General features: G+C 40.6%; 1 protein-coding gene across 1 annotated transcript in view; it reads right to left on the bottom strand.

Annotated features, from left to right (window-relative positions):
• SAMD12 (sterile alpha motif domain containing 12) overlaps positions 1–16259 on the bottom strand; it is a 171902-nt gene that overhangs the window by 122006 nt on the left and 33637 nt on the right. The window contains exon 4 of the mRNA XM_084280399.1: positions 4340–4469. Coding sequence (XP_084136525.1) covers positions 4340–4469 — 130 coding nt within the window. The remainder of the gene's footprint in view (positions 1–4339; positions 4470–16259) is intronic.

Here is a 16259-nt window from a genome sequence, read left to right as displayed (position 1 = left end):
GCAAGCATCTTTAGAGGTTATAGAATTAGGTAAATTTTAAGGCTTTGCAGCAGGTTTTCAGTAGCAGTTCATATTTCATTTTCCGAGGTGTCATTTGGTATTTAATGAATATTCATAAGTTCTGGTCCCTTCTAAAACTAAAAAGAGGTTTTCTTGAGTCCTGTTCCTTTCCTCCTTAAAAGTTTAATTTAAAAAGGCTTGAGTCCTTTCAACTACCTCCTCTCAAATTCCTTCACTTGGACCAAGGTACCTCTTGGGTATTACTTTGACAGAATGAGGTTTGTTTAATGATCATAGCATTAAAACCTCATGCTCTGAAGACATGCATTAGCACACTAGGGAACATGGCGTAAAAACAAGAGGTGAAGTGGGATATCTTTCCTTCCTTCCTTCCTTTCTTTCAACAAATCACACATCAATAAGCAGCTACTTAGGAGTTTTTCTTTATTTCTCTGTCAGTGGACTGTCTTCTCCAAAATGGTTATTCCACAGTCATTCTATGCCCAGTCTTGCTCCTGTTAATACTCAGACATTGCAAAAATCTTCATTTGTTTCAATGGTGCAGGATGAGACCATCAAAGAGCAATTCACCTCTCAAGAGCTCCCCAGTCATTTACAAGTACTGCTGCCCATCAGATTTGCAGTCACAAATGCATGCTGAAAGCAAGGTCCGTTTCTCGGGTTTGCCCCTTGGATTATGGTGGTATAAAATGAGTGTAGGAAGTCAGAGCGAGATTTTATGTCCCACCAGACTGGTGTAAAGACCAACACTGGTTGTACACCAGTTGTAGATCCTCCAGTGACATCGCCCTACCATGACATTACTTTCTGTGGTTGTACAGGCCACAGTGTTATTTGTTCCTCACCTTTTTATTGTCTTACTTTTCCCATCACAGGTGCCCTTAGATCTTGCTCAGCATTAGTACTTCAAATTCTTTTGGTTCTGGGTTCAACACTATGAAAATAACCTCTGACCTGTTGCTGAATAAGTCAACTTAATCAAATGCTCCATTTCCTGAACTCTCTATGTTTCTTATTAGACCTTTCCAGATTTAATTCTCCCTAACTGGCTGCAAAAAGCATTTCACTGGTTCTGAGGCAGTCAGTATGTACTCAGAAAATCATAGGACCACAGAAGAATACAGGTTGGAAGGACCACAGCAGATTTCTAATTGAACTTCCTGCTCAAAACAGGGTCAGGTATGAGATCAGATGAAGTTTCTCACGGTTTTATCTAGCTGGGGCTTGAAACCTTTCCAGGGCAGAGAATGCACAACCTCTCTAAGCAACCTGTTCCAAATCCCAACTGTCTTCAAGTGGAAAAAGTTTCTCCTTATGTTCAGCCTCCTGTTTCAATCAAGTCTGAGGTGTCTCTTACATTACTGTGAAGGGTCTTGCTTCATCTTTTTGGTAACATCCTTCTATACATTGGGGGCCTGCTGCTAGTTCCAGCACTGGAGATCCAAGAATTGGTGTCTAAAAAGTGCTGAATAAAAGGGAATAATGACTATTCTTATCTCCTCATTATGTTCCTGCCAATACTGCCCACAATTCTGTTACCATTCTTTGCTGCCAAAGCACAGCACTGCTTCATTTCATCTTCCTGACTATCAGGACCAAAGGTTCTCTTCGCCAAAACTGCTCCCCAGCCAGCCAGTCCCAGGCTGAACGTGGTGCAAGGAGCTCAGCCTTCTCAGCTCCAGTAGTCTGATGAATTTCATTAGGTTCCTGTTGTATTATTTCTACAGCCTATGTCTGGTCCCAATGCCCAGGCCTCTATGAATGGAGGCCCTACTCTTGAGGTTAGTGACTGCTTCCCCAATTTGGTGCCATCTGCAAAGCTGATGATGGCACAGTCTGTCCCATGCCATCCTCAGGATCACTGTTAATATGAAGATCTTTTTTTCTTACTAGGTAAATCACCGGATTAAGTGATTTATGTATTTTTTTTTTCTTATACTTCTGCAGCTGCTCTCTGTCAGGAGTAGTAAAAGGGTATAGAATCTCCACAAAGGAAAGGATATTTTGGGTTGCATTTTCCCCCCCAATTCAGTAAACTATGATCAGCAACTAATAGTCTCAAGTAAAAGGTCACACTTTTCAACACCAATGCTTAACAACTGCTAGATATGTTTGCCCAAGACTATTTTCCTGGCCTATGACCATGCCTTAGATTTTTATCTTCAAATAAGGTTTAAATATCCTTTTCATGTCACTTTCTTCAAGTTCTTTTCCATCATATTTTTTCCATACCAAAGAAGCCTGTAAAGTCACTTTAATTCCTGAGAAATTTTCAACAATCACATCACATTTCTATAACCATATCTGGAAACAGTTACACTACCTTGGCTTAATCTTCACATTAGTTTCCATGCTCCTTTCATGCTCTACTTTTCTTGAGCCACAAATCCACTGTTCTATCCCCTTATTAGATTTCAAATAATTGGAGTCACGGGGACCAACAGCACTGGAAATATCCTCCAGAGTTATTGATTTCACTCATAATATTATCACAATATACTTTTATAAAATCCGTACAGACATTGATCGCCTTTCTTTTCTTTGGTAGTTGCTGAATTGAAGTTATTTTCTTTACTGCAGACTTAGTTTCTGACACTCGTACTAATATTTTCCTTACACCTCTTTTGTGTAAAGTAAGAAAGATTGATTTTGATTCTTCTTTTTCATAGAGGCCTATAAAGTTTGAAGGCTTGCACATCTGCAATGAAACTATAAGGATTCTATCTATGCTTACATTGAAATTAAAACAACTTTTTCTTCCTTTCCACTTCATCTCACAGGGCCTTAATTCTAAAAAGAGACAGTATGGTAGTGAAGCAGGACTGGAAAAAAAATTAAAAAATAGCTTGGGGTTTTTCTGGTAGCTCTCTGGATGCTGTCAGCTCAGTACACGGGGTGGGGACACGGTCTACATTCCTACGGACTGCGTTCAACAGGTGATGACTTAGAGGAAATGGGCACAATGGTTATGAGCTAAAACTCAACACTTCCCAAACCAATACAAGCCACCTCTCACCTGGCTACATGGTAAACTAATGGATTTTTTCAGTTTGCCATGTTTGCAGTCATTCACCCATTATCAGAAAGGAAAGAATAGCAACAAGAATCAACAGAAAATTTGAAACACAAACAGCCACTGATTGAAACACGCATTAGTTAATGACACATTACTGTTAAGATTAAGATTTGTATGTGAAACTCAAATTTCTGCTTGATGCTAAATGGCTGAATGCCAGTTCCCAGTTTTGTATACCACCACTTCAGAGAACAAATTAGTGTTCCAGATTAAGCTTCTTACAGATTAATTACTGCCTGGGATATGAGTAAAAATGCTGTTTAACTCCTAAGTTACATCTGTATTTAGAGTACTAGTTACTCTGCTAGTCTGATGTCAGTTCCAAGCAGTCAGCTAAAATACCACTACAGCAAATGGAACAGGAGTTAACAAGTCAAGCAGACCAACAAAATCAGTATCAACTTCTAACATAAATAGTAAAATAAAATACAATTATGCTTTTTAATATATTCTTCTAAGACAAGACACTGAGGTTTGGAGGTCCTGCGGGTATTTGGGGGACAAACAATTATAGAACAAAGAGATATATTTTAGCCTAGACAAGGAAAGTATGTGCAAGTGGGAAGCTTCCTATCCAATAAAGGAAAGACTGCAAGAAAGAATGATTTTTTTGTACTTGAGCTACAGTCAGGACAAAAAGCAGTTTCACTGGCTGGAAATAATAGTTTAGATTGATACTAGGAAAATAGCACATTTAAGGACCATAAAATACTGGAATAGAGAGATATAACAATCTCCTCCATTGCAACTTTTCCAGAACAAAGTTAGACAAACATCTGTCAAAAACAAATGTGCTGTATTGATCCTGCTTCAGCCCTAGGGAGGGGCTCAGCTGAGTTTGCTTGCCATCCTACCTGTTAAGGACTAAGTTTAATTTAAGAAAAAAAAGAATACAAACTCAAGGTGAAACACCTCACTGAAAAATAGTCATTTAAATTTTTCCTCATAGGACATTTCTACATTTCTTAACATTTGGAGGAGGCGGCAGTTGATTTATTTGGAATGAAGGGTATGGCCCTTACCCACATACAACTGATTTTTTTCCTCATTATATTAACCCTGAATAATCTGAAATTTATCTTTTAGGGATATGGGGACATCCCTTACCACATGTCACGAAAGCTGGTATATTCCCCCCGCTCTAAACCTTGCATAGCCTTCAGCCACAATCTATTAACGACAAACCAAAACAATCTGCCACATTTTAAGTAAGTAAAATATTTCTGATAGTGCATACTTTACCAGTTATGTCATGCTGTTTGAATGACTCACTGTAGATTTGATACTGATTAGGGCAATGTTTCTTCAGCCATTTGCAGACATCCTGCTGCGTCCATAATGCCACAGGCTTGGTCAGCTTCACAGTCCCGGACTGGAAACACAGAATGAAGAAGGGACATGATATTTACTCTGCACCCAAGTTTCAGAAATATTTACCTGTGACATCCATATACAATATTTAAGTAATAAACACAAGAGGGGAAGTGCTCTGGCTGGCAGGTATGCAATAACCACCAGCACATCACACAAAGCCATGCTGTTCAGACACATCACGCAGGAATCGCACGCAGTGGAAGGTTCTTTAACGTTATTCTGCACTCTATACATGTTCCTTGCATCACAGCAACATAATGCACCATGTCTTACTTGAATAACAGCTTAAAGAGTGACCGACTGACTGCACCTGAAGGGCAACAGTAACAGCCTTTGAAGCCTTCAAATTCCCAAGAGGGATGTATGTTTCTGTCCCAGTTTGAATATAACCATGGAAGGAGACCAGAAGTATCCTCAGGCCAGGCCCGTTCCCCAGCTACAATTAGAAAAGATCTTGTGACAAAGCCCTTTGGTGCAAGCAAGTTTAAAGACTTGGTTCTGCCTGGGAAAAGCAGACTACACACCAACAGAGGAGGAGCTGGCGGTATCAGGTCGTACTGAGCATTTGTTGACATCATTCCTAGTTCAAGTGGTATTCACAAGCAGGTGTAGTTTTTCTGCTTCCTTTTTACCTCGATTCCTTCTACAATCACTGTTAGGTGAAATAAGTGGGACTCCTGCTTAAAACAGTAGCTTCTTTATAAATATTTTTTTAAAAGACCACTGTTAAATACCTTCCTTAAAATTCAGTTTTATAATAGATTATCTGAACAAATAGCTTAACAGTTTATACACAATACGTTGAGAAATTGTCAATTTTATTATTACATGCATTGTCACACTTACCCAAACAATTCACCTTTACACATACATTTTTTTTAAACCATATAAAAATGCTGATTTTTAAAATGACCTGAACGGCAAGGATTTAAAGCTTCTTGTCAAAGTAGCAAATAACCAGCAACCAAAAAAAAAAAAAGAAAATATCATAAAAGTGATTTAATTTCTTTTTTTTTTTTTGGGGGGGGGACACACACGACACAACACAGTCTGTTTAGGAGACTAAGAAAATCTCAAATAGATAAGCAGTTATTACCAACAAGAAATGTTTGAAGTTGGACATTGATGATGTAAGTGGGTGTGAACACCAATGTAGCTGTTTACTTCATTTTGTAAGAGAACTCAGTCTGTGGAATAAAAGTATCTTTGTTCCCAGCTGTGCATGCAGAACCTGTCCTGCACCTCCTTGGTGGTGTAGAAGGTTAAAGGCAAGCTTTTCTGCACAAATTTGAGGTGAAGGCGAATGTCATCTCAACCATTTTTCTCTGTTAGGATTCAGAATGGATTCCCTTAATATTGCCAGCCAGGGTTTATCCAGCATTTATGCAGATCTACTTTGTCAGACAGACCTTTTCAAAGTTGCTTTGAAATCTTTCATTACTAGAAGCCCAAAGGACCACAACAGTTTTAAGCTAGTGCTTAGCATGTCCTATTAAGTTCATAAAGTACATCATGTAAGATATTAAGTTAGGGCCAGGGAATGTGGCAGAGCTAAAATTCCAAGGGGCAAACATGTCTTGAATTTCTCATGTCCAATTTTTATCTATCTCTTTTTCATTGCTTGGGTAGAAGTCAAACAGCAGGAAAATTACAGTTGAATATATAATACAGTGCACATCCCTTAGCTCAAAGTTGCCTGTTTTGAACAAAACTACACACACCAAAGAACACGAAACCAGTTTCAAACACACACATAAGCACCATCTGCATTTAGAGCTACCTCAATAATGCACAAAATCACCCCAAATAATTGATCGACCTGCAGCTGCAAACAGAAGCCTCACTGATCTGGCATCCACAGAAAGAAGAAAAAAAAGAAGAAATTTCCAAGGGTGTTGATGGTGCACCACAACCAAGGCAGGGCTTGCTCTGCCACTGTCCTTTCTGAGAATGACGTGAGTCTTCTGCACATACAGAAACCTGCTCTGCACACTGCATAGGTCTGGAGAAGACACAGTTTCTGTTGGGAAAAGAAGTGCCTGTAACTGTTCCTCATGCAACTAGGAACATCAAAGTCTCTTCCTTGAGCTTCTCTAGCCTAACCGTTACTGCTATTTGAGTCAAAGGGGAAACTGAATTTCAATGAGGAGCCTGATATTATGGTATCAGTTAATTGATTTTTATTACACACACATATAAATGCACATCCTTCACAAATACATCAAAAAAGCCCCCAAAATAGCTACATGATAGAAGCAGTTTCTCTGATGCCACAGAAATCTCCAAACAACAGGGTCAAGACTTCAACGTGTATCTTTGTATGAGTTACTGCTTAAATTTAAAGCTATTTCTTGATGATTGGAATTTTTGAAGGCAAGAGGGAAGTCTGTCAGCCCTTGTGTTGTGGTTTTGCGTGGCTGGGTTCTGGTGGAGGAGGGGGCTGCAGGGGTGACTTCTGCAGGAAGCAGCCAGAAGCTCTCTGCAGGCCCAACAGAGCAAACACCAGCCGGGCTCAAGGCCGGAGTCATTGCTGACCAAAGCTGAGCCCATCAGCGATGGTCACAGCACCTCTGGGAATCACATTTAACAAGAAAAAAAAAGGAAGCAGCCACTTTTTGCCACCAGAGAAGGGAGTGAGGAGATGTAAGAAACTGGAGACACCAAGGCCAGGGAAGAAGTGGGGGAGGAGGCAGCCCAGGTGTCGGAGTGAGAGAGATACCCCTGCAGCCCATGGAGGATGATGGGGAGCAGAGACCTCACCTGCAGCCTGTGGAGAGGCCCCACACCGGAGCAGGTGCACACATCCAACGCTGTGACCCGCCTGGAGCAAGCCTCCTGGCAGGACCAGCAGCCCATGGAGAGAGAGGCCCACACTGGAGCAAGGGGGGTTTGTGACCCCATAGGGGACCAGGCTAGAGCAGTCTGGACCTGAGAGACATTCTGTGATTTATGACTGCACCCCACTGAAGTGACCCACACGGGAGCAGCTGGGGAAGAGCTAAAGCCCCATGGGAAAGGACTTGTGTCTCCCTGTCCTTATCTTGACTCCTAAGCCTCTCAATATATATTTACTCCCCTGTCCAGCTGAAAAGGGGAGTTATAGGGCAGCTTTGGTGGGCATCTGGCCGGGGTCAAACCACCACACCTTGTAAAATAAATTAATGGGGGTTTTTTGTACATCATAAAAATACTTAAATTACAAGTATTTGTATACAAATATACATAGTTTGCTATAGATTTACAAACTATTTATTCCTATCTGAAAGTACAGAAGTGCCAATCTTTGTTTTAACTAAGAGGCTGTTTCTTTTCAGTTCAACAGCTATTGTCCTCTTAAAAGCACCATCATGTTAAATACCTGAAGAACAAGTTTATCAGCAATCACAGTACAAATTTAACATTTCCCTCTGTGCCTGTAGAACTCAAGGATGGTTTCAAATGCAGCTATTATGCTGTGCAATCTACAGATCACTTAACAGCAAATATACACGCTGGGTTTTTTTACTGTCCAACATTCAGAATTAGGATTGAAATATGTTTGACAAACCTATAACTGCAGTCCAAAGAGGACATTTTTACACTGACACAATCAAGCATTATGTGTAATTTACAAATTCATAAGGAATTAATGAGTTAGAGGAATACAGGAGTTTTAAAACAATGGTTATAAAAAGCATATTGTTGTCACTTTCATTTTTGGAACATCATACCCAAAATATTTTCCAACCAGATGCTCTAACTGAAAGACTATTAAAAATATGCTTCCCTCCCACAAAACTCATTTGTTATGTTTCTTCCCTGCTCAAAACCTTGATCTTAAGCTAAAAAAACCCTGGTAAAAAAAACCAAGGAAAATCATCTTTACCATAAACATACCCACCAAATGAGTCCCCTGCCAGTAACTATATATAAACGACCAAGACACGTGGAAAACATTATGTTTTACTTTATTACTGTTTATCAGCTCAGTCAAACAATAGACCTGGGCTGATTAACATAAAATATTTTAAAATAAAATACAATCCTTGGTTCTGTCTTCGCTTTCATTTTCCTGACAAACTCGTTCCAAGATCACTATTTTCTGGCAAGACTTTAATAGTTTTAATCCTGCCAAACACTAGGCCAACTCATGCCAGATACAGATCTAATGAGTCTTCAGTATTCTGATCTTCTCTTGTACATTAGAAGGAAAACCTGTTTCTTCAGAACTTTGTGTCAAACTTTTCCTTCTGAACCGCCTAACCCCAGCTTTTGCTATGTGTATTTCAAACCATAAAAATTACTCCCAAGAAGAAAAGCAATTAGCTTATTTAATATGTGACACAATTTCATGCTCTCTTTGTTCCATGCTGCAGAGAACACAGTACTTAAAATCACCAACTCAAAAATAAACAAACAAATCAAACTTACAGCCTGTGCCCTCCTAGAGAGCCTATTTCACTGTTCAGAATGGCATCTGCAACCAAGACCTGCTCCTCCTAAGTAATGATGTACAAGTTACCTCTTCAGCTTTCCAGGTGCAGTTTATGAAGCCTGCCAATTCTGAACATCAATTTATTCACCAGAATTTCTTTATCTTTACTTGTTGTATTTTACTCCAGAAAAGAAAGAAAGGCTTCTGTATTTTTGAGTGACAGAGGATTCAATCTCACTATTAAAACTACTTTACATGCCAAGTTAGTTAAAAGAACTTCTCCAACACAAACATTTGGTGCATTTATGAAACTGCTCAGATTACTAAATCCAGGGATTGTGGAGGTCAGCATCCTCAGTCAAACAGAGCTTCTGGAAGAAGCCTTCTGATACCACATGTAACATCCAATCTGCCAACATACTCATCCTGACATACAAGCAAATCAATGCACATTTACATTTGAATTTATGCTGTCAGAGCCTACAGTTTCTGCCTAAAAACAATGCTTGTATGAAACAGAGGTGGATAAAAGAGGCACTGCTCAACACATTAAGGCAGATTCTGCTGTGTGTTGGCACCTCAGGAGAGACTGTTCTGGAGTTCACAGTTTAACTAGAAAAAGAGAAAGCACGATCAGTTTTGTTATAGCTGTGTTGCTCAAAGGACAGAAGCAAGGCAAGGCTGCAAGGAGAAGCACCATCAGTCATTAGACCAGCAGTGTGGAGCTCTGCTGGTTGTGTTTCAGACACAAAGAAATCTTCACACGGAATAGACACGGAGTAAAACTGTACAGCTTCATGCTGAACCACTCTGTTAACCCAGAGAGGGGTTTTAAGAGGGGGTTTTGAGGCCGTTAGAGAGAAAAAGGGGCTGATAGCTGTGAGGAGAGGTATAGGATGAGCAAAGGAAAGTAGTAGCAAGGTCGCTGCCACCTAGTAGGGATATAGAGAGTGAGATGGGTGGCTGTGACCCTAAAATAATGCGGTCTTATCTGGGGCAGAAAACATTAAAATGTGTCACAAAACCATTGATGTGTCTTGTGATCAGAGGGAGAGACTGATAGGAAAGAAATGGGATCTCACTTCACACATGAAATTGAGACCATTTGTTAAAGCAAAACATAATGTCTTCTGCAAGCAAACCATAAAGAGCTTTTTTTCTGTTTTAAAAAGCAGAAAACCAAATTTTTATGTGTATATGATTTAACTACACAGCTCCAAAGGCTAGCTAACTTACTGTCAAATCTTTCAGGTTTCTCTGGAATCAAGACTAACAGCATCATCTTCATCGTTTATGACAAGAAGCAGCAGGAGCAGCAATGTCCAGCAAGAATTCCAGTAGCATGACTTTTTATTTTTAAACAGGCTTGGGCTGTATTTCTAAAACTGAGAAAATAAGAATCTTTTTCAAATATTCCAAATTACTTACCCAATATTAAACTGCCTACACAGAATTCAGAAATAATGACGAACATAAAAGTCAGTTTCAGTTCTGGAAAGAACAGAAGAAATGAGCCAGGGCCATGAATGTGTTTTTGTATGATACCTTAAAATATTGAAGAATATAGAAAAGACACATTTTGGTTTAGAAATACACTTTCTCAGATAGCTACACATACAGTTTTTTCCATCAAGCGTTAGAGAAAATTACAGTAATAAGCAGACACCCCATAAAACCACTGAAACCTCCATTGTGTTTGGTTCCTATCTGTGTTACTGACAATTTTAATACGAAGAGGAGATGAAAACAACAAACCAAAGGAAATGTGTTTATTTAAATTTTAAAAAAACCCAACAAGGAAAATACTGCAAGAGACACCTTCCCTTTTATATTGATAAAAGACTGGATCTTTAAAGCTTTAATTGGATCATACCAGTGACTGATCAACACACAATGTCCGCTTTGAATGAAAACCATAGAGGCATGAGAGACCTACCAGGACTCCTGAATTGTGCTGGAAGTGTGGTCAGTGCCTTGCACTCCCCAAGCTCCACACTTGTTGCAGCCCCAAACTTGCTCCACACGGCAAGATGCAAAATACAACTGGTTGGCCTAATCTGTGACCCTCTGAGCACGGCAGAGTCACGTAGGGATGCCTTACACAGGACTTGGAGGCTGTGCAGCTCTCAGGGAGCTCCCATCTATTAACACAGCCTGATGCACAAAGCACGCTGCCAGACGTGGCACACAGCCCACCTCTCAGCCCTTCCATAAGTGCTCCCATGCATGTTGTCCTGCACACTGTCCCTCCAGTCTGCTGGCACAAGGCCACACCATGCTGCCTGACCTCAGGTCCACATACAGGACCCCATGAAAGACAAGATCGGTTATAGGTACAGGCAAGAGGGAGTTATTTCCCACCACTGGTCAGCAGAAGGATCAGGGTAGAGCTATAATACCTTCTGGTTCACCTAAATCCACATTCTCAGAATATACTGAGGTTTTTAAGAGAAGCAACTCAGTGTGGGCAGCTCACTATGTCTCTCAGGAGTACCAAACAAGGTACCCTAGGCCCCACAAGAATTATGTCCTCACTCCTAGCTAGTTCAAACACACCTGACCTCCAAGAAGAGATACAAACTGGACCCACAGAGAGATCACTGCCCCCTTGATCGAGACACTGAACAGATGGGGATGGTCCACTGACACCACGAGGGAGAGTGAACAGAATTAGAAGGAGATGAGGACACTGAGCAACACCAGCTCAAGGCTCTGAGCACAAGGTGAACAAGGCCAGGTCAGCCCTCTTCAGGAAGGACCTGGTAGGGTCCAGGGGACCCAGGCTGGAGACTGGCAGGGACACTACAGAAGGTGCAGGAGAAAAGGTCCTATAAAGCAGATTTGCTAATTCTAAGCTCCTTCTGGAGAAAAAGGAGAGGAACAAATGGCACTTCTGCAAGGGCCTCCCTCATATATTAGCAGCAGTGGTCCAGAGCCTCCCATCTCACCCAGAGTCTCTTCATCTTTCCACAAACTCAGGGCCAAGTCAGACGCTGGTTTCTTTTTGTTGCTTCCAGTGGAGTGCTGCAAATTGCCGTCCCTACCAGAGACTGCTCTGGCTGTGCTTAAAGCCAGCGCTGCACAAGCAGACACTACTACCCCAGTATCCCAAACACACATAGCACCACTTGTTCGAGGCCAACAACAAGAGGGAGGTTTAACCTGGTTTTCAAGCAACACCAGGACTGACCCAATCCAGTACCTTCTGTACTGTACTGGTGCCACAAGCTTAGGCGTACTACAGACAGGCTGTAAAAGGGGCAAGAAGCAACAAATTATGAAAGAAGAATGAGATTGTTCTGGAAACTAAGAAGCTGTTAGAGGGAGTTAACCCCCTCTTAAGACTGACACAAGTAGAACCATCAATAGGGAATTACTAAGTTGTCCAAAAAAAAATAAATCACTGTGCATTAGCCAGATGGGGATAAAGAGAGCATCAAAACAATAGGTGACACATTTCCCATGAGTGTACTCTTTTCAATGAGATATCACACTGAAAGACAGAATCCTGACTGGCAGATGCTGGCGTTGGTATAAATGGCAGTGGCACTATCAGCAAACTGTGAAGAACTGAAGTGTCAGGATGAGAAAGGAGAAGACAAGAGCACTCCTCAGCATTGTCAAGAAGGTTGTCTGACATCATTCTAATTGCTATCAAAAAGCCTGAAAGCCACAACCGAGACAGACAGGCCAAGAAAGCTTAAAATAAAATCACAAGTAGGAACAGGAACCCAATCAATTTTAAGTTTTGACAGTCAAACCCAAATAAAAAAGGGCAATGTTTTAAAATTCACTTGATATAAAAACACTGCATTTTTAATCTTACCAAGCTAAAGATCCATTTCACTCAGTGCAGAAGATTCCGTCCAGTCCAAAAATTAAATGTTTGCTTTTGGATATTTGCAGAGGAAATGCAGAAAGGAAGAGATGCTCTGTCAGGGTGAGAATTCCTACTTCACCAGACGAGTCAATTGTTTTATACTTTTCATTGATGTGGCTTTGATTCTCCTTCTGCTACCTGAGACAATTCAAACCTGTCCAAATCCAGGCTCTAACCAGCACTATCTTGTATCACAGATTACAGCTCATAAGTAAATACAAATGCTCCTGCTTTTACAAAGAGAAACCTACTCTGTATCCTGCATAGATCTGGAGAATGGACAATTAATTTCTGTTCACACAGCAGGTGCCTAGGAGCATCCCTTGTGCAGCTGTGAAGATAAAAGGTTCCTCCTTGAACTTCTCTAGCCTGCTCGTTACCACTATTGAGTCAAAGAAGAAACAGAATTAATTTCCATTAACAGTCTTGTATTAGCAGCAACTTACAACAAGTAATTGACTAAACTTTGTTACAAGCACACCTTCTTTATTGCAGTTAACCATCCACCACAGCAAGAATAACAATTCAAGACATTCACCCTCGACATGGCGCACGTAACTGACAGGTTAGCCCATCTTTTATCCTGTCCAGGATTTACAGCAGGAGTCTTCTTACAGAATTCTCCATTCAGACTGGTAGGCACAGGAGAGTGTCCCATCTTGGTGAAAGCTTCAAGTCCAAATCCATTCAGGTATATGCACAAAAGCAAGCAGGAATATTGAGTAACTATGAGAGTGACGAAACATAGCCCCCCCTTTTCCAATAGCTTGTCCCGAGCTCAGAAATAACATCTCCAGGTCTAGATTAAAAATAAAAAAATCCAACACCACACAAGATGTACCTATAATACAAAACTGGCAGTTACAAAGGAGTAACTTTTACGTTCCCACTTTTTCTGCTTTTAAACCAATCTTGGCACCTCTTCAAATTGCATCTCATTTTTTTTTAAACTAGGAATATTACTAATAGGTCTTTATTTTACGGGGGAGAGAAAAAAGAGATTGTGCAGACCAGTATTACGGTCTTTCCAGAGATTTCAGGTAACACCAGTAGCAAAACATAAATGTATATCTAAGATCCCAAGTCCTTACAAATGTTTCTAAATGTTCAGGATACTGTAATAAAAAACGTTATTCAAATACAGGCTAAGCCTAACCTCAGAAACGTGTACCTGTCAGTGAGGGGTTACATGCTTTTTGGTCAAAAGCTTTTTAAAGAGAAACACTTCTGTGGCATAATACTGCTTTTGCCAAGGCAGTGTACCTGTCTTTGGGGGAGTTGTCACTAATGATATTGGCAGAATTTTTTCATTCTTGGGATTTACTGGCAGAGTTGCCCTGCTATAATAAATCCATCCAGCACAAACTATGCTTCCAGTCCTTCCATTTCTAATTACAGTATTCTGCTGCGAAGATGCTTGACATGTCACAACCTAGGGCTTAAGAAGTAGCTGTGTATTTTTTTAATAACTGCTGTATGTCAGAGGTGAAGGCTGCAGTCCATTGTTTGATCTTAAAGACACAGACAGTGAAGCATTTTGAAGCATTTCTGTATGAGAAGAGCTATAAACGAAACAGTTACTTCGGCGTTAGGAGGTAGTAAGGTTAATTCTGCCTTTAGCTCAACAACAATACATTTGTACAAGGAGAACATCTAACATCCTGAGAGGATCTTAATCCCTATTAAATAATGACAGGTTGCTTTTTTACAAGGTTTACTCCTTCTGAGTGAATCACATTTTTGGCACCTTTGTTTCCAGCAGATATGCCAATTAAGAGGCTTGTGCTGTAAGAAGTAGTATAACCTTTCCATGCCAACTTTCAGTCTTCATGGATAGGCTCATTCATATGCAGAAGGCAAGTGCAGCAGCCAAGGCATTTTATACCCCAACAGCAATCAAAGTTCTAGATATCTTTGCCAGTTGAGTCTTAACTATGTTTTCTTGAGTCAAATACATTTTGAGGAGAACAGCTCTATAGGCCAGACATGTACATGAGTATGAATAAGAAAAGGCCTCTGAGCCTCAGCTGACAGGTCAACTGCTTGCTTCCTAGTAAGACATTGCTTCTACTTCCAGCAAAGGCAGGAGAAAAAAGGCAAATGTTGACAGAAAAGGCAGATTAGCTCAGCCATCTGATTCACAGATAACATTGCAATGCCTGTGTTACAATGGATTTCTCAACTTAAACACCTAGAAGGCAGATACACTACTTAATTTCAAAACAAGAAGGGCACTTTCGACATCAATGTGCTTTCTTGCTAAATTACTTTTAAGAAACTAGTGTTCTCTCCCTAATACAGGAATTTCTGTATTCTCTTATCATCCCTATGAAGTCCTATATTCATAAAAAGAGCTTACGTACTGCAATGCCCTTTTATCCCCTTTACTGGAGAAAGCAAAGGGCCTCAGTGATTCATGAACGTCAGCCCCTCATGGCTAGGAAGAAGCCTATGTTAGCCAACAAGTTACAGAAAAAGCCACAGAGCACAGGTCCCACATTCACATCAAGGCCAGCCCAGGCCAAAGGGAAGCATCTCTTCTTGTAGCACAGCAAATAAAAGTAAAAGAAAGGTGAGAAGATTGTCTTTATTTTAAAAGGAAACAGAAGGATGTGGCAGCACCACCATCTCTGATCAAAAACCTGAAGATTTGGAAGTATAAAACTCACATAGATGGGACGCAGCAGACCAGATTCAAGGAGAGAGGGGCTAAGAAAAGAAGACAGAGGTTAATATTGTTGCCATGCTCAAACCATCTCCTGGATCGGGTGATTCCTAGGAAAATGGGACTTTCCCAGGAACATCCCCGTGAGGCACCACAGGAGACTAAGCAGGGGAGGAATGCCAGTCAGGTGAAGATTTGTATCTTCAGTTCCAGGTACACCTTGTAAATCCAGCCCAAAATGTCCATCAACATCTTCTTGGGAAGCAGCTGTGAGATGTCCCTAGAAATGTGGAGTTGAGATTTTTCAACAAAAATATGATGCCTACTTGACAATGGAACTTGGGTCGTAAGGAGACAAATGCAAAAAAAGGACTGAGAAAAGGTAAATTAAGCACTGTGCAGAAGGATATTCATCTGCTGTAATGCAATCAGTACATACAATATATATCCTTTCTGAAGATAGATCTCCAGTGATCTGGGAAGGGATATCAAAATCTATGTGCTGGGAAGACAAACTGGCCCTGAATAAGAACTAGCAATATTTTAATTACAATTCTGAATGGAACTCGGTTCTCTTTCTTGGATCATTTGCTTGCCGTTTAAGATTACATGAAAAATTCACACTAATCCTTCTATTCCTGTTTGCAGAAAGACCAGCAGTGTCAGGCAGTGAACAGCAGGCAGTTCTCAAGACTCACTCCAGGGGCAAATTCATCTCGCAAGCCAAAATTTAACTATTGGTTAAGTAGCTGATGTTCTTTACACAGACCACTGCATAGAGACACACGTAACTTTAAGCATCTCAAATTCCCCATCAGGTCTGCCATGC

The sequence above is a fragment of the Gallinula chloropus genome, assembly GCF_964237585.1.
Source record: "Gallinula chloropus genome assembly, chromosome: 2".
In the NCBI taxonomy this organism is placed as follows: Eukaryota; Metazoa; Chordata; class Aves; order Gruiformes; family Rallidae; genus Gallinula; species Gallinula chloropus.
This window is presented reverse-complemented; position numbering and strand designations above follow the sequence as displayed.